This window comes from Artemia franciscana, chromosome 7 (genome assembly GCF_032884065.1).
Source record: "Artemia franciscana chromosome 7, ASM3288406v1, whole genome shotgun sequence".
NCBI classification, from domain to species: Eukaryota; Metazoa; Arthropoda; class Branchiopoda; order Anostraca; family Artemiidae; genus Artemia; species Artemia franciscana.
The window spans coordinates 11,349,480-11,370,907 of record NC_088869.1 but is presented as its reverse complement, the minus strand read 5'-3'; the positions used below and the strand labels follow the sequence as shown (position 1 = coordinate 11,370,907).

Below are 21,428 nucleotides of genomic sequence, written 5' to 3'. Positions count from 1 at the left end.
ATATCCTTAGCCTTTGTAGTATTCTATACAGAAGCAGTAGTTTTAGTGGTAATAGCAGTAGTAGCATGAGTAGGGTTAGTAGTAGTAGCAGTGTTAGTTCTTGGAGTAGCAGTAGTAGCTGTGAGCAGATATTGTCTTTTTGGTCAATTAATTATCTCTCTTATCATTACAAGAGAGCTCCAACTTAATATGCTCAGTCATTCCTGAGTTAAGCCCTTTTGACAACTTGCATTTTGATCTACTTCTTTTCGCCCCTAAACATTCTCGGAATGCTTTACCTGAATAAACTTTGTCCGTTTGAAAAGGTCAAACACGTCCCCATTTCTCAATAACATACAATATGTGTAGATAATAGACGACATAGAGCCCTTGTCCTAAGAGTTGTAAGGAGCGGGAATGACATCTCCAAAGAGGTAATTACTGGACTTTCAATGATGCTGAATAGAATAGATGTATCAAAATTTTGATTTGGATGAGTTTCAGAAAATGACGGACCTGGGCAAACGGGGAGGGGGAGGGTGGTTTCCCCTCCATTACTTTTGACTTTTAAAAAGGGTAGTAGAGTTCCTATTTTAATTACATCTTATCTAGGTCCAGAGTATAACTTACAGCCCTTGCTCCTGGGCCCCGGGGGGCTATGTCAACCCTGGAGGCATTGTCACGCTACCTCTGGACTCTTTTGAACCAAATTACTGCTTTAAAATTTTAATTGGATATATTTGTGGAAAAGCTGCATGGGAGGGGGAAAAGTTGCCCTCTAGTCACCTTTGACTTAAAACAGGAGCTAAAGGAGGCTCTTTCAAAACTGATTCTACTACACCTTCTATGTGAACCCCTATATAACCCATGAACATAGTTTAAAGTCCTTGCACAAAGATTTGGAGTGTTTTATTAATTCTGAAATTGTTGTTACAGGATCTTTGAACTATTTTGAAACCAAAATGTTATCTTAAAATTTTAGTCAGAATCATTAGGGGAGAAGAAAGTATGGGGAAGGGCTAGGGTGGATAGCTCTCGATAAACTGTCGAATCTTCAAAAGAAAGCTAAACCTTTCACTTTCCCATAAAATGAGCCTGCTTGAAAGTTAATATGATCACCTCTTCCATAAGGCCTTATATGCTACGGGCCATAACTTACAACCCTTACCCGTTTGGTTCTGGGGATTTGTTTGAACCTCAGTGCTGTTTTTGTATGATCTTTAGAATAATCTAAACAAATGATTATCTCAAAAATTTTATTGGATGCATTTGGGAAAAAGGGTGTTTTTGGGGGGCCTTTGATCACATTTGATTTTTAAAGGGACTCTAGAACTTTAAGTTCACAATCAAATGAACCCATTTTAAAGTTTCTAAAACAGCTCTGTCGATACAAAGTGCCTTAGCTAGAGAAAAAGTAAAAAAAAAAAAACTATATTGCGCACAGTTTACTTTTTACTTAGACAGGGCTATTGCACTGACTTTGATAATTACAACAAGGCTGCGATGCCTAAGACAGATTTTGTGGATGAAAGATGATAGATTGTCAAATACATTCTTTGTCTACTAGCCGTCTAGAACCAAAGAAAATGTAGTTCGTCCCTTAAGAGGTTGGGAGGATGTCGTCAAATAGATTTGAAGGAAATTGCAACTACTTGGTAAGGGGGGGGGTAAGAAAGGGATATGTTTAATAGACTGAAATAGAGAAGGAGCATACGTAGCTATGTCGATCCCTGGTGGCTTAGATCTGCATTGACTTGGCTGTGCGGCAGGCTTGTATCGACTGTCGCATGTCTTCTTATTGCAGGAAGTATGACCTTCTTATTGATATCATGATGTCACTATAAATTTGGTACAATCAGCCTAAGAAAAATGAAAATTATTTCTTAAGGTAGAGACCAATTAGGAATGTATTTTTGTGGCCAATAATAGGGTGTAGTCTTAAGTAATGGCCTGGAAAATCAGTAATTTCAGTTGAATGAATTTTTTTTTCGTGAAGCACTTCCTTCTTTTTATATAAAGCGTCTCTTGTTTAATCGTCAATTTTCTGAAATATTTAACCCCCCCCGCCCAATATCATAATTATTATGTCATTCTATAGTTTTACGTAGTATTCTTGTTTGGTATGTGTTTTGTTGCTATTCCTTGTTCCTTGTCTTTTTCTTTAGTTGTTCAGGATCATTGAACATTGTGTGCAATTTTACACGTGTAGAAGATACTAGTTGTTAATTCTCCTACTATTCTATACAGACGCTAAAGTAACACAGTCCTTTTTTAATATTAATTATCTCCAAAGCAGTATGAAAAAGTATCAATCTTGTGTAGTTATGCATCCGACATAGATACAAAAACGGTACGACCATCCCTGATGTGGATATGATGTTTCACGTTGCTCATATGGATGTGTGTGTTTGTGTGTGTGTGTGTGTGTATGTATTTGTGTGTGTGTTTGTTTCACAAGCCTCTAGAATAATTTAATTCAAGGATCAACAATTCCTCATAATTAGCAACTCATAATTACGGCATCTAAACTAGTTCCTCCTAAATTCACCAGTTCACTGTGAATTAACATAAACATCCCAATAATAATAATAATAATAATAATTTATTTATCACCCACTTTACAAAAACAGAGGTTAAGTGGAGTAAAATACAAAAGAAAATCAGCAAAAGTAATACAAGAAACAAATTTAATCACATACAGAAAAAAGACGGATAAGGCGATGAAAACATCCTAGCCTATAAATCGCTTCAATAGCTAGATTGGCCGATAATTTTTCGAAAGCACCAGTAATATCTGTCGCACAATACTTTTTAACCAGTTTTGTATTCCGGTAAGAACGAGGTAGATGTAAAAGAAATTTGCAGTACCGGTAGTGTATTAGGATGTATACATTACGTATTAGGATGCTTGTATCCTAGACATGGGAAAATTACCCTGTATTAATAGGAATCTCTTGAAGAATTTGTAAGTTTTCTAGGATTTTTTTTGGACTTTATATCATTGGCAGTCATAGATGGATTCACCTCAGCAGCCGCCTTGACAATATCTTCAACCCAGCTCAAGTCTCTATTTGGTCTGAGTTATAAATCAGAAGGTTTTCTCGATACATTAATTCAGTTTTTCAAACATATCAAGCAAATTCGACTAGCTGACACAATAATGGGAATGACTTGCCTTGTTCTTTTGTTTTCAATGAGGGTAAGCAGCTATTACACATAATCATTATTTTATTGAAACTATTTGATAAACTATTTAGTTGTTAATGGAGTCAATGCTAAAAGCAAAAATTTGTTCGTAATATAATGCCAGTGGAATTTTGTGAAGGGGTAAGGAGAGGGAAAGGTCAGATATTATGAATAAGAATTCTTATTCAAAATATCTAAGGATTTGAATTTCTAGATTTGAAGGATTGAAATTTTACGTCAGAAACAGAACTATTATATGTTAATGTATATTTAATTCGAAAGAATTTGACCTTCACGTCAAATATGATCCATTTTACAAAGTATATAAAAAATATGAGTTCAAACTTAGTTAAGAAGCGCTAGAACTCGTATGATAAATATCATGTATTATGATATTTCAAAAATAATCAAACACCCCCATTTTCATTACACTATCCTAATGACTTACCATATGACAGGAAAACATCCATCCAAACTGCTAAAGAGTTGATATCTTATTATCCATTGTGTAAATACCGACAAAAACCACACTAATTTTCCATTATATAAAACAACAGAAGTTTGTGAGTAAATTTTTGAAGACAATGAATAACACAGGGAATAATATAATTCTTCGTAAGCCTCTTAGAATCTTGGCTCAGTTTTTTTAAGGTCAGAAAGCCTAGAATTTAAAAAATATATCCTACGATCTTAGATTAAAATTTTGTTTTAGTGATCTAACATTTTGAGGAAGTTTTTTTATTTGTTTTATTTTGTATTCTGCTGATAAAGGCTGCTGAATATACAGCTGATATATCTGCATATATTTCACTACTGTTCTATTTACTATCTTCCAAAAATTTCCTCTTTATCTTATTTTATTTTATATCCCGAACAACCGGGATAAGTACAATAAAATAAAAGTCGACGAAACCAGCAAAAAGACAAAACTCAGAAATTAAAATAAAAAGAGAAGACTTTCCTTTTCTAGTGGGTAGTAAGATATCTGAATAATAACACCCAATGTTAAATGGTAAACGAAACGTTCATTTGAGAATTTATTTTATGCTTTTTTTTGTTTTTTTTTTAGTTTGTCAAAGTTTATAAGGGCTTTAGTGTTCACTCTTCTGTGGAGTATGATTCTGTAAAGAATAAAAAAAGTAAAAAATAACAAAAACAAAAAACATTCCAACTTGAAAATTTATGAAAAGTTAAAATATTGTATATGCTCTAAAAAACAAAATTACATAATTTCAATTTTTCGATTAAAAAAAAAGTATATTAAGGCTATATATTAATATATAAAATATATTAAGGGAGAAAAACAAAGAAAAAAGCATTCTGTCCGGGTAAATAATAAAATGAGCAAATGATTAAATAAATGTAAAGCCAAGGCAGGGACATGGGTTTAGTAGAAATGAAATGATTTATCGCAATCACGTAGTCCTGCCACATCGATAAGGGTAGGGGATAGGCAATCCTTTGCGAGAAAACACTGTTCCTCCTCCTATGTTCCCCAGTGGATGGTCAACCGGGCGTAGCCTTGTAAACTCGTTAAAACCAGTTTTTCCAAGGAGATCTGGATTTAGTGCCTGGGCACCAGCACCTGTAATTATATTAATAAGATTCACTTTTGCAGTTGCTTCTACCTCAACTTACTTTTTAAAATCCAAACTTTTACGTTCTGAATGAGGAAAAGGGGGAAGTGGTAATAGTTTCCATCAAACTCCTTAACAATAGGTTTCTTCAAAAAAGCTTCAGTCCGAGGCAACTTTGACGGGGTGTTAGTAGGAAAGTTAATACTGGGAGTAGAAAGAATCTCACCTAGAAGTGAAATTTTATCATTCGGGGTTTTCTAGGAAGGCTTGTCGTAGGGTTTAAAATCACCAACCTTGACCAAAAGACTATCAAGCCAGTTTTGAAGTCGGTAAATTGAGGAAGCCGTGGGTAAAAAATATTTTTTTGTAAGATAATCCTCTATTAAAGAGGAGAAACAATATCTTTTATCAGAATACTCACAGGTAGCCAGTGAAGCTTTAACTGGACTATGGGATGGAGTCTATAATTCTGGGGTTGACTATTTATTAGAGGATATTTATCGCATTTAGGGACTCTCAAACAAGAGTCACACAGGTAGGGTAGCCAGGGCGGTAAATTGTAAGGGATAGGGGAAAGATTTTCTGGTGATGTGGTAAGAAGTCAAATTGGGAGTGTCCTTTAGGTGGGGATGGTAAGGCAAGATGATTTCGGTAGAGGAAATTACGGTGGAGGGTATCTGAGATGGGAGGGTTCGGGTATATTTTGGCAAATGATGGGTGGAGTCCAGAACCAGTCGTTCATTTCTTGGACGCTCAGAGAGGAACGGAGACAAAAGAAAGTGAATTTTCGAGAGGAACTTGATTAGAGGAGTGGGGAGGGTCTGGATTGAGGAAAATGATTTGGAGGGTTGGATTGACTGGGCACGCATAAGTACCTGGGGCTGAGAATTGTTTAGAGGGATGGATTCCTGGGCTAAACTGGTCTTCGTTGGGTATGCCGGGGGATAAGTTTGAAATAGGAATGGAACACGCGCTAAGAGAGTGAGAAATATTTTTTGGGAAATTCTCTTATTGACATCTAGCATAATTTTATTTATTTTGACACATCCATACCATCGAAGCTATTGTAAATATTCGCACTGCTCCCACCCACTTAAACTCACATGTCATTTTTGTTGTCTCTTCCCTTGAACCAAATAATTTTACTATAGATTTGAAAGAAAGGATTTAAAGGTGAAAATGATTGATCAAACAGATTTTTTTGAGTGGTTGTACAAGTCAGCAAAAGAAAATAACCTTACCCACACTACTGGGCAGAGGCAACCTTACACTGGTAATTATGGTAAGTAGAGCTAATCATATATACATAAAAAGGTGTTCGATTGAGCTCTTAATTGTATTGGCTTTTCAATGAGGTGTCGTTATGAATTAAACGAAAATAAAACAAGTTTTTTCAACCGAAAGTAAGGAACAACATTAAAACTTAAAACGAACATAAATAAATACGTATAGCTTTACACTAAAGTTCTTTAATACTTAAGAACACACTTCTCATTGTTTTACATGAAGCACCATAGTGTTTCATGAGTCGTTCTTAAAGAATTAGGACAAAATTTAGACTTTAGCAAAAAGAGCGAGGCGTTGAAAAGGAGCAGCCCCACTCATATAATTAATAATTTTTTTCGTTTTAAGTTTTAATGTTGCTCCCTAATTTGCATGAAACTACCTGTTTTTATAGTTTAACTTCTGGTCATTTTTTAAATAATGCAAGGAAGCCTGACTACATCTCCACGAAAAATGTCTCTTCCTCAAAGATTTATTCTCCAGACAATTCAATCGTGGTCATGGTTGAACTTCGTCAATCAGTCCAACGTTGTCCAACCATTCCTGGTTGAACTTCGCTGAAGTAAGGATGCTGGGACTGTTTTGAAAAAATTATGATTTTAGTTTTATTGATTTTATCCTGTTGTAAGCTTTTTTTTATTATAAATTTTTGCATTGCAGAGGACAGCCCTTGGACATAGGGCTGAAATATTCATTCTATGTTGCTTCCCACTGTCTTGAAAAACTCCCTATTGTTCTTCTTGATTTTGGTGTTTGTGATGGAAAGGCAGCCTGTCTTCGTTGCTATTATATATATATATATATATATATATATATATATATATATATATATATATATATATATATATATATATATATATTCATATGTACATAACATAAATAATACCTACAACAAAAGTAACGTTATATATATACAAAATAAATAACTAAGTATTACAATTGATATATGACAGTATAGCAAAATGATGGATATGGATCACACTCAATACAAATTTTTGTACTTTACTAAATACCATAAAAAAAGATCTGATATGTCTTTTGCAAACAAAATAGAAAGTAAAAATTTGTAGAACTCAGTTCAGAGTAACCTAATCAATTTGGAACATATGATACGACTCATTCACGGTGCCCAAGCTGCATATAATCTTGATTGAGTGAAATAAGGGTAGTCAAAGAACCCCAAAACAATACAGATTTTTAAATTCGTTGCAAATCTGTGCATAGATTTTCAATTTGTTATAGTAACTTATATTCTATAATAACATTTTTTCAAATCCATATGCACATAAAATATTTGCCCAAGGAAATGTGTAGAAACGTAACAAAAATACTTTTTTTTATGTCTTCTAAACCATTTTTATCCCTTCCCCTAAAAATAAGCAGCTTCCATCCCCTTCCTACACCCTAAGAAAACAAGGATACCACTTTCTCGAAGACATCCTTATACTAATCATTTTGCTCCTCTGCGCACAGATTTTCGTAATTTAAGGGTTATTTCTTTCAAACATACCAGGCTCTAATGTACCTCTAACAATGAATCGAGATTCAGTATCTTTTAAAAGCTTATTATGATATTGATCAAACATTGGCTTTACCTTATAACCTTGAGATAATATCGCGTGAAATGTTAAATTATCCTCTGTCTTTCTTTTGTAAAAAATGATTATTTTCAATCATAATTTTCTGAAATAGCTTCATTTTAGGCCCTTGGACGAGTGAAAGTATCTGGTGACTCCACAATGGGTAAAGTAATGTCAAAGTCAATTTGGTTTTTATCAACAGCTCGCAATGCAATCTGTGTATTTGTATGTGCTGGAATAGCGGTTAGCATTTACGATCCTTCATCAGAAGATACCTTTAAACTTATTGGAAACATCACAGCTGGCCTCCCCCCATTTGCGGCCCCTCCTTTTCAAATTCGAAACATATCAAGTGGAGAAGTGGTTTTGCAGACTCCAGAACTTTTCACAGAAACTGGGTTTTCGATGATTATTCTTCCCTTGGTGGCCATTTTGGAAGCAGTGGCCATAGCTAAAGCCTTTTGTAAGATTTCTTTTATAGCTTATTCACAATCCAAACCATTTCATTAACAAAACATTAATCAGAGTTTTTGCAAAAGCTGTACTCAGTGCCATTGGTTTTAAAAGTAGAATAAAAGTAATCAAAGAACATTAAGGCTATGAACACCGACAGCAAAAGGAAGGAAAAAAAAAATATTTTCATGGCGACTTGCTCTGCATTTGGGTAGCACCAGTCCATTGCATACCTTGGCTGTGACCATTTTCTTTGCACTTCTGGTTGAAATTCATTGAGCTTTGAATAGAGTTCGGTGGCTTCTATAAGTATCCAAGTCAAAGAATAAATGTAGCATAATATTCAAATGTGATATTACAACTAGTCTTAGATCCAAATAGCTTCACTTTTAAGAAAGGGGAGAGCGCTAATGTAAACTGTAAAATATTTATGTCATTAAACTAGGCTTTCTTGCTCATTTATGTCATTAATGGGGAACTAATAAAAGCTTGATAGGTTTTACAAAGCTACCGACACGGAAGGACTTATTGCAATATTGCTTAAAACATTCGAAGAAATAAGTCCACTACCTCAGAATTTAACTCTATGGATTTTGATATTATAGAAAGTCCATCTCTTGTGCACATTCCAAAGGCTAAATCAGAGATCTCACCTATATTATTACGTATATTCTGTTGATGAGCTGTTCACATGTGTTTTTAATATGATTTTGTCTTCAATGGCCAGCATTAGAAAAAGAAATCTAAATTTATTTGCAATTTCAAGTTTAGTTTTACGTGTGAGTCCCATAAATTGTATTTCTTCCCCATTAAAATTCCCTTTTCTAGGGTTCACTTTTTTTTTATCAAGTTCCGTGTTTCTTTTGTATTTGCTTCGCTTTTGGAAATAATATTTCCTTTACTATTCGAAATAATTTTGTTTTAATATTCATCCATACATTTCTAACATAATCTTTTTACTAAATTGAGTCTTTTTTTAACCATTTATACGGGTTATCATCCAGATTTATCCTTTTATCATCCAGACGATTTTGATGAAGTTCAATCCTGCGCTTTTCTTTTGCATTTCAGTTATTACCCATGGGGTAATAGGGTGCTTATTTTTTAACTTCTTTGCCTTAATGGTGCATATACTATTATGAATGGGTAAAGTACCATACATTATTTCGTCATTTGGTTTCATAGGGATTCCTCTTCAGAAAAAATACAGGGGAGCAATCAATAAATTTCAATTTCCGCGAAAAACTACGGAAGATTCTCTTTTTGAATTAACCATGTCGGCAAATTCAAAATCAGCTGACTTGTTTCCTTCGAAAAATTCATCTAGGTGAGTACTTGCTGTCCTATATATTATACTAAATATACTTTTTTTTACCACTAAATTCAATTGCAACTGCCGAATTTTAACTCTAACCCAATCTATAAGCCAAAATCAATTCTCGCTTTACATTTAAACCCACTCTTTACAAGGATGCCAACATCCCCATGAGTATTTATCATTAGTTTCTAGAGACAAAAATAAGAATATGAAAATGTATACATAGAGACTGGTTTAAATTTTTAAACGTTTTAAATAATTCTATGATGACAAAGCTAGAATAGAACTATTGAGTTAATTTGAAATTGTGTTACGTAACTCGTAGCGACGAGGATACTGCGGATAAAAGTCATAGACTCTCTTATGATACATAAAGACTTTCAATTATAAAGAGCATATAGTCATGTCACTTATTCAAAATTATTCTCTGCTTATATTTCCAATCTTTGAACGTTTTTCGAGGAGATTTCTGTTGAGTTTATTTTCTAGAAGAACTGTCCTACGCAACAAATTCAAGTTGAAGGTTATTTCGCAGGAATTATATTGAATACAATCAAAAACGACATATAGATTACATGATGCAACGGAAAAATTCAAATTAGAATATAATATTTTAATACTTAAGCCAAAAACTAAAGAAACCGGAGACTTATTAGATAAACACTAATATAACACTGTGCAGTCAAAACAAGCAGAGATCAACTAAAAAAGTGATTTTCAGGAAAAAGTAAAGGGTGAAATTGAAAGTTGAGACAAGTGGCATTGAAGTCCATTAATACTTTAAACTTAAGACTTCTTTCTAGATTACAGGTGCTTTAATTACATATACAAATTAGTTTTCGCTAGTATAGATTTAGTTCAATAAAGTCTATTAACCCAATATAGGACAAGCCACTGTAGGAACGAATGCCAGGAAAAATATCCAAGGCCTCCCATATAATCTCTAGGTCAGACTATTGAAAAAAAATATTTTTGCACTATTTATCCAAAATTGACAATTTTGTACCACGTTGCAAAACACGAAATTAGTCTCTCAAGAATACAAGAATAAGACATTTTCACTTGCTGTGAAAGGCTTTAAAATAATTGTTTTTGACAGTAGGGCACAGTGAAAGTTCATTTTTTGCGTCCAAAAGTGGTATATTCCAATTTATATTATTTGAAGCGGCTCTGCTTCTCAGTCGTTTTTGGCCAGTGGTAAAGTCCATCTACTTGAGTAGATATTGCCGGTCGGATTTGATTGCAACCTTGAATGGGGCAGGGACCTTTTTCGATATCTGCGGATTTCCCACCACGTTTACGTTGAGACACCACCCGTGTCAAGGCGTACAACTCTGCTGCAGCTTCAAACCTGAAGGCTTTGAAGGTCATCGGTTCGTCTGTCCTTGAATTAAGACCTGAAAAGAAGCCAACTATTGCAAACTGCGGCGTCAATAAGCCAATGAAGATTCTCATATACCATTTTCGTCTCCGATGATGAGTTCGGCAAACCTCCACCAGCATGTCTGCTACATTTACGCCATCCCCATATGACGGTTATACTAATAAACAATGACAGGTCTTGAAACTTCAGCCCTGGATTAATCCTTAACGTTCCAGCTTCTGCACGTATCCTATGGCACGTTATTCCTGCATACGTCGAAGCCAAGCAAACCGTGTTGTTTTCTAACCATGACACTACAATAACAACAAAATTAATGTCAATCCTGTTATCGGAAGTTCCTCTCTCTTGTTGTTTCATTTCACCATCTGTGAAGATCAGGCAGCCCTTCAGTCTAACTTTGTTCAACGTATCAATACAAGGGATCCCTTCAATTCTTAGCAAACTCATTACTTTCAAGCTCAAAAACCAGTTGTCAAAGTAAATCTTGTAGTTCATTTTCTCTGGTAAGGTAGTCACGAGACATAAAACTATGTTGCCTCCAACTCCAAGATCTGGCTCTGTTTCATCTTCGATATGACTGCCCTTGCCTTGATAAACTTCAACATCATGTACAAAACCTGACACACCAGCTCGTGTGAACATTTTTATTCCCTTCTTCGTCGACTGTTTTGGTAGATATTGTCTCAAGTTACTTCGCACCTTGAAAGGAATCATTTGCTCGTTAATTGAATTGTGTTCTATGGCCTGATTTAGAGGAATTTGGAACGGATATGATCCAGGACGGGCCGAACTTTGTACAGCTTGTCAAATGCTTTTTCTCCCGGTTTCTTAGCTTTTTTGTTGTCATTGAAATGAAGAAAACATTTGATCTTGTCAAATCTTTGTCGGCTCATCTTGTTGGCAATTGTAGGGTATCTGCTAGCTTCTTCCTAATACATAGGATAACAAGAAACTTTTATCACTGGCAATAGTAGAATAGTGCTCATGAAAACTTTTAGCTCTTCGACAGTGAAGCAGATGTATCTTCCCTCAGTTTAAAGTCCAAAGACGTTACTTTGTTCAACTATCAGCTCGAGAAGTGCATTGTCAAAGAATTTTCGGAAGTATTTCAGTGGAGTCTCCAAGATGCCTCGAACTTGGCAAGGCATTTCGTGCCAGAACGGATCAAATTTTTCTATCCTTACTTTTCTCCAGCTGAGTTTTTTCGGACTTCCGATTTCCTCTCTGATTTTTCAGTACTTGCTGCTCCCGCTCGCAGTTACTGACTAGAGCGTAGGGTTTCCCTCGAGTCATTGTCACTGGGCTCTCCACTTGCCTCAACGTCATCCTTTCCTAAACGGATGTGGCGATTGTCCAGTAAAGGTAACAAGTCTGGATCAAGATCATTAGTAAAATCTTCTGGAGACAAGAAGTCTGGATCATGGTCATCATTTTCATCCGACACATCCGACAACATTTCTTCTGGAAAATCAAAAAAATAATTTGCTGCCTCTTCTGCGTCAATTCAGCTATTCTTAGCTCGTTTTCTTAGTCTGTCGTAAGATTCCGCGATCTAGAAAGAAAGCAAAATTAAAGCCTATGACACACCCTGCCTACTCTAAGATCCACAAACTCTGAGGGGTGGTGTGGGCTGTTATGTAGGTTTGACCCCTCCTACATAATAGTCGATGTAAAGTTATACTATTTTCTTCATCCTTTTTATTTGTCTTATTTAGTTATTCGTTTCAAAATTTTGAGCCACGATAGTTTGGTGTTGTATTTTTACAACATATGGAAATGTATCTTGCTACTGATGCAAATTCTTGCAAACAACATGAATTCCATCCACAGTAATTCGAAATAGTATATTTTTTATACACGTAGGATACCCAAGGAATCTCCCAGATTTTCATTTTTTTGCAGTTTCAATTTTAGAAAATGCCAATCTTTTCAATTTTTTTTCTTATTCCTGGGCTTAGAGACTCATTACAAAGGCCAAATGTCAAACAGCAGCTCACCGAAGGCATCAAATAATTTGCCATCTTTCTCCACCACCAAAACAGGCTGCCAAAAGCAATATTTTTTTGCAGCAAGATGGCAGTCTAAGCTCGAAAAGCACAGTTTCCTTCTACAACAATTGCCTCTATAGAGTTAAGGTACAAGATTTGAAGAATTTAAAGCTGTAACTCCTAAAAGAGCTACCTGTTTTTGTAATTACTTATTTGTTTGATTAATTTATTAATTTACTTTAATGCATCTTGATATAGCCAGAAGAAGAAGTCACACATCACACAAATAATTAAATTGCCTGTTTAAATTGCATGGTGACACACAAAATCATCACGGGAGGAGCCTCCATAGGAGGACAATTGTGGCAGGACGTAAGATCCAGAAATACGGACAACGGCCTCTGCAAAAGGCTGCCTCGACCCTTTTGGGGTACTTGCAAGACTAGGGACCTTAGGGTCAGCTCTCTTCCATCTTTGAGGGAGGAAATTATAGCCTAATAAATGACACACCATTTGCACTGAATTTTGATTAATGGATAATTCTTAGGGGCTTGGTCTTTTTTTTGACAGGTGATTTCGGGCTGAAAAACATTTTCCAAACTGAGTTATCTACTACGGGCTGCCTCCTCGTAGTAGCACAATATTTGTAGGTATGAATACATAATGAACCGGAGGTAATGTGCTTGAGACTGTCCATGCAAAATTTCGAACCTTATTGATGGAAGAGCATCGCCATGCTGAAAACCATTTTGTGACCAAGATGGGCCCAGGATTGCACAAAACGTCCATTCATACTGGAGGTCCCAGGGACTTCTTCTTGTCCAGTTCTATGCCAGCTTAAGCACTTCAGTGTAGATTGGAGAATTTATGTGATCCCTCATAAAATTTTTTTTACTTAGTCAGGAAAGATGGTGTACATGGACAGGAGTAGGGCTCGTGATGAATAAAGTTCGGACTTCCGATTTCCTCTCTGATTTTTCAGTACTTGCTGCTCCCGCTCGCAGTTACTGACTAGAGCGTAGGGTTTCCCTCGAGTCATTGTCACTGGGCTCTCCACTTGCCTCAACATCATCCTTTCCTAAACGGATGTGGCGATTGTCCAGTAAAGGTAACAAGTCTGGATCAAGATCATTAGTAAAATCTTCTGGAGACAAGAAGTCTGGATCATGGTCATCATTTTCATCCGACACGTCCGACAACATTTCTTCTGGAAAATCAAAAATATAATTTGCTGCCTCTTCTGCGTCAATTCAGCTATTCTTAGCTCGTTTTCTTAGTCTATCGTAAGATTCCGCGATCTAGAAAGAAAGCAAAATTAAGGCCTATGATACACCCTGCCTACTCGAAGATCCACAAACTCTGAAGGGGTGGTGTGGGCTGTTATGTAGGTTTGACCCCTCCTACATAATAGTCGATGTAAAGTTATACTATTTTCTTCATCCTTTTTATTTGTCTTATTTAGTTATTCGTTTCAAAATTTTGAGCCACGATAGTTTGGTGTTGTATTTTTACAACATATGGAAATGTATCTTGCTACTGATGCAAATTCTTGCAAACAACATGAATTCCATCCACAGTAATTCGAAATAGTATATTTTTTATACACGTAGGCTATCAAAGAAATCTCCCAGCTTTTCGTTTTATTTGCAGTTTCAATTTTAGAAAATGCCAATCTTTTCAATTTTTTTTCTTATTCCTGGGCTTAGAGACTCATTACAAAGGCCAAATGTCACACAGCAGCTCACCGAAGGCATCAACTCATTTGCCATCTTTCTCCACCACCAATACAGGCTGCTAAAAGCAATATTTTTTTGCAGCAAGATGGCAGTCTAAGCACGAAAAGCACAGTTTTTTTCTACAACAATTTCCTCTATAGAGTTAAGGTACAAGATTTGAAGAATTTAAAGCTGTACCTTCTAAAAGAGCTACCTGTTTTTTTAATTACTTACTTGTTTGATAGATTCATTAATTTACTTTAATGCATCTTGATATAGCCAGAAGAAGAAGTCACACATCACACAAATAATTAAATTGCCTGTTTAAATTGCATGGTGACACACAAAATCATCACGGGAGGAGCCTCCATAGGAGGACAATTGTGGCAGGACGTAAGATCCAGAAATACGGACAACGGCCTCTGCAAAAGGCTGCCTCGACCCTTTTGGGATACTTGCAAGACTAGGGACCTTAGGGTCAGCTCTCTTCCAACTTGAGGGAGGAAATTATAGCCTAATAAATGACGCAGCATTCGCACTGAATTTTGATTAATGGATAATTCTTAGGGGCTTGGTCTTTTTTTTGACAGGTGATTTCGGGCTGAAAAACATTTTCCAAACTGAGTTATCTACTACGGGCTGCCTCCTCGTAGTAGCATAATATTTGTAGGTATGAATACATAATGAACCGGAGGTAATGTGCTTGAGACTGTCCATGCAAAATTTCGAACCTTATTGATGGAAGAGCATCGCCATGCTGAAAACCATTTTGTGACCAAGATGGGCCCAGGATTGCACAAAACGTCCATTCATACTGGAGGTCCCAGGGACTTCTTCTTGTCCAGTTCTATGCCAGCTTAAGCACTTCAGTGTAGATTGGAGAATTTATGTGATCCCTCATAAATTTTTTTTACTTAGTCAGGAAAGATGGTGTACATGGACAGGAGTAGGGCTCGTGATGAATAAAGAAGCTTCTAAGTCTTGTTTAGGCTGGGAAGGTGTTAATATTAGAATACTAATTGCATATTGTTGAACTAAAAAGCTCAGATTATCATCAATAATAGCATATACCCCAGTAGAACCCACTGACAGAGATACCAGTGACTCAAATGAATTTCACAGTTACATGAGCAAAAAGACAGGGTCCCAGGTTGAAATACGATGTTTCTTAGGAAATTTTAAAGCCCCAGCCGAATGAGATACCGAGAGACTGCATACTAGCCTAGGTCAAATTTGGTGTTGGAAAAGAAAACAGTAATGACTACAACTCTTTGCAATTATGTAGGCAAAATAATTTATTTATAACAAATACGGTGTTTGGTCATAAAATGGCCGATAAGTTAATATGGTATTTACATAATGGTAGGACGGCAACCCTTATTGATTATGTTATACTAAAAAAAATACTGGTAGGATCAATACTCAATACTAGGGTATATAGGAATGCTGTTATTAATGTTAAAAGTAAAACAACTCCGTCTAGTAGTGTCTAGGGTTAATTTAAATCTGAAATTTCAGAAGGATAACTACCTATCGAAAATTTGAGATGTTGGTAGACCTTAGGATGAGAATTTGAGAGCAAATTTCAAAGGAAACAATTGAATACTAAACTTGAGAGTCTAAAAATTGACAATGTGGAAGATGGTTGGAATAATTTAAGAAAAACGATTTGTGAAGTTGCTGATGGTGTCTTAGGGAAGAAAGTCTGGACTGCAGCTAAGAACATTAGCAAAAAAGCTTTATGTTTAATAGAGACGAGAAGGGCAGATAAAGAAAGGGCAGGAAGCATTAAAATATGAACTAAGGGGGAAAGAAGTGGAGTCCACGGATAAAAATACGGGGGAGCCGGAAAATTTGGCTAGACGGCAATGATTTTGAGAATGTGCTAAAACGAGTTAGGTTTGTAATAAAGGATATGGAGGAAAAATGACAGAGTTCTATGATACCTTTGGAAGCGAAGGAAGATTAGTTTTGTGAGGAAGAATTAGCGACACTACTAAAAGGATTAAAAATTAATAAGACTGCAAGTACTGATAGTGTAGCAATTGATTCCGTAAACATTGTGGCTTTGAGGTTAGAAATAAGTTGCCGAAGAATATGAATAAGATTTTTGAAAAAGGGGAAGTAATTAAGGATATTAGGAAAACCTTAATTAAAGCCCTGTATAAGAAAGGTGTTAAGAGTGAGTTTGGTGATTATGGAGGCATTGGTCTGGTTTTCTTATCTAGCATATTACTTACTAATATGATACTCTTTAGACTGAGAGATGCTGTGGACAGAGTTTAGAGGTAAGAACAGTGCGGTTTTAGAAAAGGTATGGGATGCGTCACCCAAATTTTCAGTCTTAGGTTGATAATTGAGAATTGCCTTAGTTGTCAAACACCTTCTGTCCTCAGTTTTATGGGTTTGTCCAGTGTTCGACTCTGTTGATAGAAGAGCTTAGGCAAAGGTATTATCCTTGTATGGTATACCAGACAAATACATTAGTGGGATTTGTGCTATGTACGAAAGTAACACTGTTGCGGTTAAGGTAGGAAATGAGATTAGCAGCTGGTTTTGTATTGAATCAGGACTTAAGCAGGGTTGTGTTCTACCCCATGATATATGGATCATTTTGACGGGGCTTTGTCTTAAGGAGCACAAAAAAGCAATGGAAGACCACAAAAACAAATGGGGAGGACAAACTTTTCTGAACTTAGATTATGCTGATAATTTAAGCATCCTAGATGGAATTTTGAGTAAAATGAATGAGCTTTCAGAGGTTTTGCGAGTCCAAGGTGATAGAATAGGTGTGAAAATTACTTTTAAGAAGACTAAGTCACTAAGGCTAGGAATAATTGAAGGTGAAAAAGTGACGACGGGTAACGAAACCATTGATCAGGTAGGAAGCTTCAGTTACCTTGGTAGTTTTATTAGTAAAGATGTTGGGAGCAGTGAAGGTGTTAGAAGTAGAATAGTCAATGCTAAGGGTGTTTTTTCTTTTTACATTTAAAAAAAGTTTGAAAGGTGAGTCTGCAAACCAAGATTAGTATATTAGAAGATATACATAATATACATCAAATATGGCTCTGAAGTAAGGATGCTCCGAAAAGCAGATGGAAATTTGCTAGATGTTTTCAATCGCCTACATATTGCTCTAGGTACACGGCTGACTAACCGTATTTCAAACAGTAGACTGTACGAAAAATGTATTTCAATCCTGCTTTTAATGGCTATAATGAAGGAAAGGTTGAGATGGCTAGGGTACGTTGCGTTGATGAAGGATAACAGATTGCCGAAGATTGTCGTTTTTATATAACCGTCTAGGGATAAACCGAAAGCAGGTTATCCTCATTTGGGTTGGGAGGACGTCATTAAGAAAGTTTAAAGGAAATGGGAGCTTTATGGGATGGTGTAAAAAGGGAGGCATTGAATAAATTCGGATACAGAAGGAGCTTGCATAACTGCGTTGGCCTCTGACGGCTTGGTGTTGCTGTGAGTTGTTAGCAGTAGTAATAGTATTAAAAAGTCTGACAGAAAAACTGGTTTAGGTAACAATTTTTAGTTGTTTGGACTCTGTTTAACATTTACTTTTGTGCTTATTTGATTTGCAGAATTATTTTTATTACTCTAATTTTATTCAAAAAAGTATCATTAAGGTTCAAATCGTAAATAAAAGTAGAGCTGCTTGTTGCAAAATATGGGTTCATTCTACAAACCCGACTGCCAGCGAAGCCCACACAGGATATTAAATTAAATGAAGAGAAGTTTGAAATGCAACAACAATAGGCATATGAATCAGAAGTCATAAGAATATAGTGAAAATTTTCATTTTAACTTAAAAAATTATCTAAATTATGAAACAGAATGATTAGCCTATTCAATCCATTTTTTTAAGCAGCTTTGCCAGTAAGCCAGAATAATTCTAAAAAACCTAGTGAAGTAAAAAGAATTAATCATGTGTCCAAGTTGTTCAACCAGAGATTTTGGGAGGATATATTAAAAAGAATATTAAATTTGGTTCTAATATGCTTATTCCTTATAATAACTCTTAAAGAAGCTAACAATACATCTTTCTCAAAATCTTAGCTTGGTGAATCTATTCCGAAATTTTTAAAACAGGAAAACGAACAGTGAAAAGTCAAACAGTTCGTGGTAATTATTTTGATAATAAACATACAAGTTTTTATTAAGTTTACTTTTACTCATCAAATGTTAAGTGCTAGAGAAAATTTGCCTTATTTTCGAAAAAGGGGAAACACCCATAAAAGTCATATAATCTTAATGAAAATAACGTCATCAGATTCACGGTATCAGAGAACCCTACCGTGGAGATTTCAATCTCCTATCAGCAAAAATGTGGAATTTTGTACCTTTTGCCAGAAGAGAAATCACGGATACACGTTTATTTGTTGTTGTTTTTTTCCCAGGGGTGATTGTATCGATCCAGTGGTCCTAGAATGTTGCAAGAGGGCTCATTTAAATGGTAATTAAACTTCAAGTGCTCTTTCTAGGTGACTTTGAAAATTAGAGGGCAACTAGGCCTCCACGCTCATTTTTTCACAAAGTCACCGGATCAAAATTTTGAGATAGTTATTTTATTCCTTATGGTAAAAAAACTAATAATTATTTCTTTTAGGACTTAATCCCCCAAAGTCCCTGGGGGATGGGCTGGAAGTCATGAACTTTTCCCATTGTTTACATGCAGTATTGGCTATTGGAAAGCATACAGACGTTTTCAGGGGGATTTCTTCTGGTTGGGGGAGTCAGAGGGATGATTTTACGTGGGAAGATCTTTCCGAGGAGGAAATTTTCATGGGGAAGAGAATTTCCATGAAGAAGACGCTGGATTTTCCAGCAGTATTGAAAAAAACAATGAGAAATTAAATAAATTACTAGTTTTTTCTAATGAAAGTAAGGAGCAACATTAAAACTTAAAACGAACAGAAATTATTACGCATATGAGTGGGTTTGTCCTCTCCTCAATACCCTGGTCTTTACGTTAAAGTGTTCTTAGTAATTTCAAAAGAGCTATTTATTCAAATCAAATGAACTTTGTGATTCAGGGGTTATTATTAAAGAATTGGAAAATAATTCAAACTTTAGCGTAAAGAGCGAGGTATTGACGAAGGGGCGAACCCATTCATATATGTTATAAAATTATAAAAATGTGTAAGTTCGTTACGTAAATCAGGTCGTAAGCTACGTATATTTATTATTAATAGAAACGTTTGTAAATAAAATTAAAAGTTCTTGTATCCTTTTTAAGTATCCAGAAAAACTGGAGGACAACTGGGCCCCCTCCCCTGCTCTTTTTTTCCATAAATCGTCCGATAAAAATTTTGGGAAAGCATTTAGCAAAAAAAAAAAAAAATTAATATGCAAAATTCATTTTAGTTATTCACGTACAGTGAGCCAAAATCAAAACCTGCATTAATTCAAAATGCTCAGAAATTAAATAAAAAAAAATGCTTTTAAGTGAAAGTAAGGAGCAACATTAAAACTTAAAACAGACAGAAATTATTCCGTATATGAAAGGGTCTGTCTCCTCCTCAACGCCCCGCTCTTTACACTAAGTTTTGACTCTTTCTCCCAACTCTGCTTTTTAAAACAATAAAAAACTTTAGCGTAAAGGACGGGACCGTGCCTTTCATATAATTAATAATTTCTGTTCGTTTTAAGTTTTAATCTTACTCCTTGTTTTCAGTTTTAAAAAACGTGTTTTTTTAAATTCTATTTCCTTAAAATTTGATTTGTTTTCAGCCGGTGGCATGAAGAAAGTAGATGCATCTCAAGAAATAATTGCTATTGGCGCGAGCAATGTTATAGGTGCTTTTTTCTCGTCCTTCCCTGTTACTGGGTCGTTTTCAAGAACAGCTGTAAATGAAGCAAGTGGTGTTCAGACACCAATCAGTGGAGTAATAACAAGTAAGAAATTCGGATTATATATGAATGTCATTTGGTGTGTGTAAAAATAGGAGGATTTAAAATAGAGTTTACACTTGATTTTCCCCCTGCCTCTCCTCAATTTAAAATTTCATCTCATATACAAAAAAATCCGGAAAGGCCCATGTTTTTGTAGCCTCTTTTAACGCTATGTTGGTCAAAAAGCTTTATTTTCTTAATCTGAGTCAAGTTTTTTTTTCATTTCTTGTTAACCTAGCTTTTTTACAGTTTCGTACAATCCTTTAACATTATTTTGGTGAAAAGATGTTATTTTATTAATTTCGAACGTTTTCTTTTTCTTTCCCCATTAACCTTTATTTTACAGTTTCGTACATTTTTTTCATGCTATATTGCATTAATTAAATTCAAATATCTTGTTATATATCTTTATGTTACATAATAACTTCAAACAATTTCTTTTTTCTTTTATTGCTTATTAATCTTGTATTATACATTTTGTACGGTCCTCTAATAGTTTTTTTTTATGTTAAACCTTTTATTTTACTAATTTTAAGCAGAAATTTTGCTTGTATTTCACTTTTTGCCACACTCCTATAACGCCATACTCCCAGAAGATCTTATTTCACACCCATATAGTACTACACACACTGTGTCACAATAACTGTCTCAAACATGCTTCATATACTATAATTTAGACGGTCATGTACGAGCTTTGTTGGAAAACCATCGAGTTTAAGCAGGTTCTTGCAGGAGTAATTGGACAAATTATGTGAAAATTATAGGAAACTAATGACGAATAATTTCCTTCAGATGTTTCAAGCATGCTTAAAGTTCTCCCCTCCCCTTCCTTTGCATGTATCTTGTGCAATTCAAGAATTATCATTGTTCGTGGTAGGATTAAAGGCATAGATCAAAATGTACAGCTTTTTCCTTCTTCTGTCAAATCCTTTGTTCTTTAAATTTGTTGTTAACCTTGTTGTTTTTTTTACAGTTTCGTATAATCCTTTAATACTATTTCGGTGAAAAGAAGTTATTTTATTAATTTCAAACAATATTCTTTTTCTGTGCTTTTTAACCT

At 35.2% G+C, this 21,428-nt stretch overlaps 1 protein-coding gene across 2 annotated transcripts in view; it reads left to right on the top strand.

Moving 5' to 3' along the window:
• The window catches only part of LOC136028844 (sodium-independent sulfate anion transporter-like), a 96,218-nt gene that overhangs the window by 57,596 nt on the left and 17,194 nt on the right, over positions 1 to 21,428 (top strand). For both annotated transcript variants that reach the window (XM_065706778.1, XM_065706777.1), the window contains exons 4-6: positions 2,958 to 3,178; positions 7,730 to 8,069; positions 20,207 to 20,371. In XM_065706778.1, the coding sequence (XP_065562850.1) occupies positions 2,958 to 3,178; positions 7,730 to 8,069; positions 20,207 to 20,371 (726 nt within the window). The remainder of the gene's footprint in view (positions 1 to 2,957; positions 3,179 to 7,729; positions 8,070 to 20,206; positions 20,372 to 21,428) is intronic.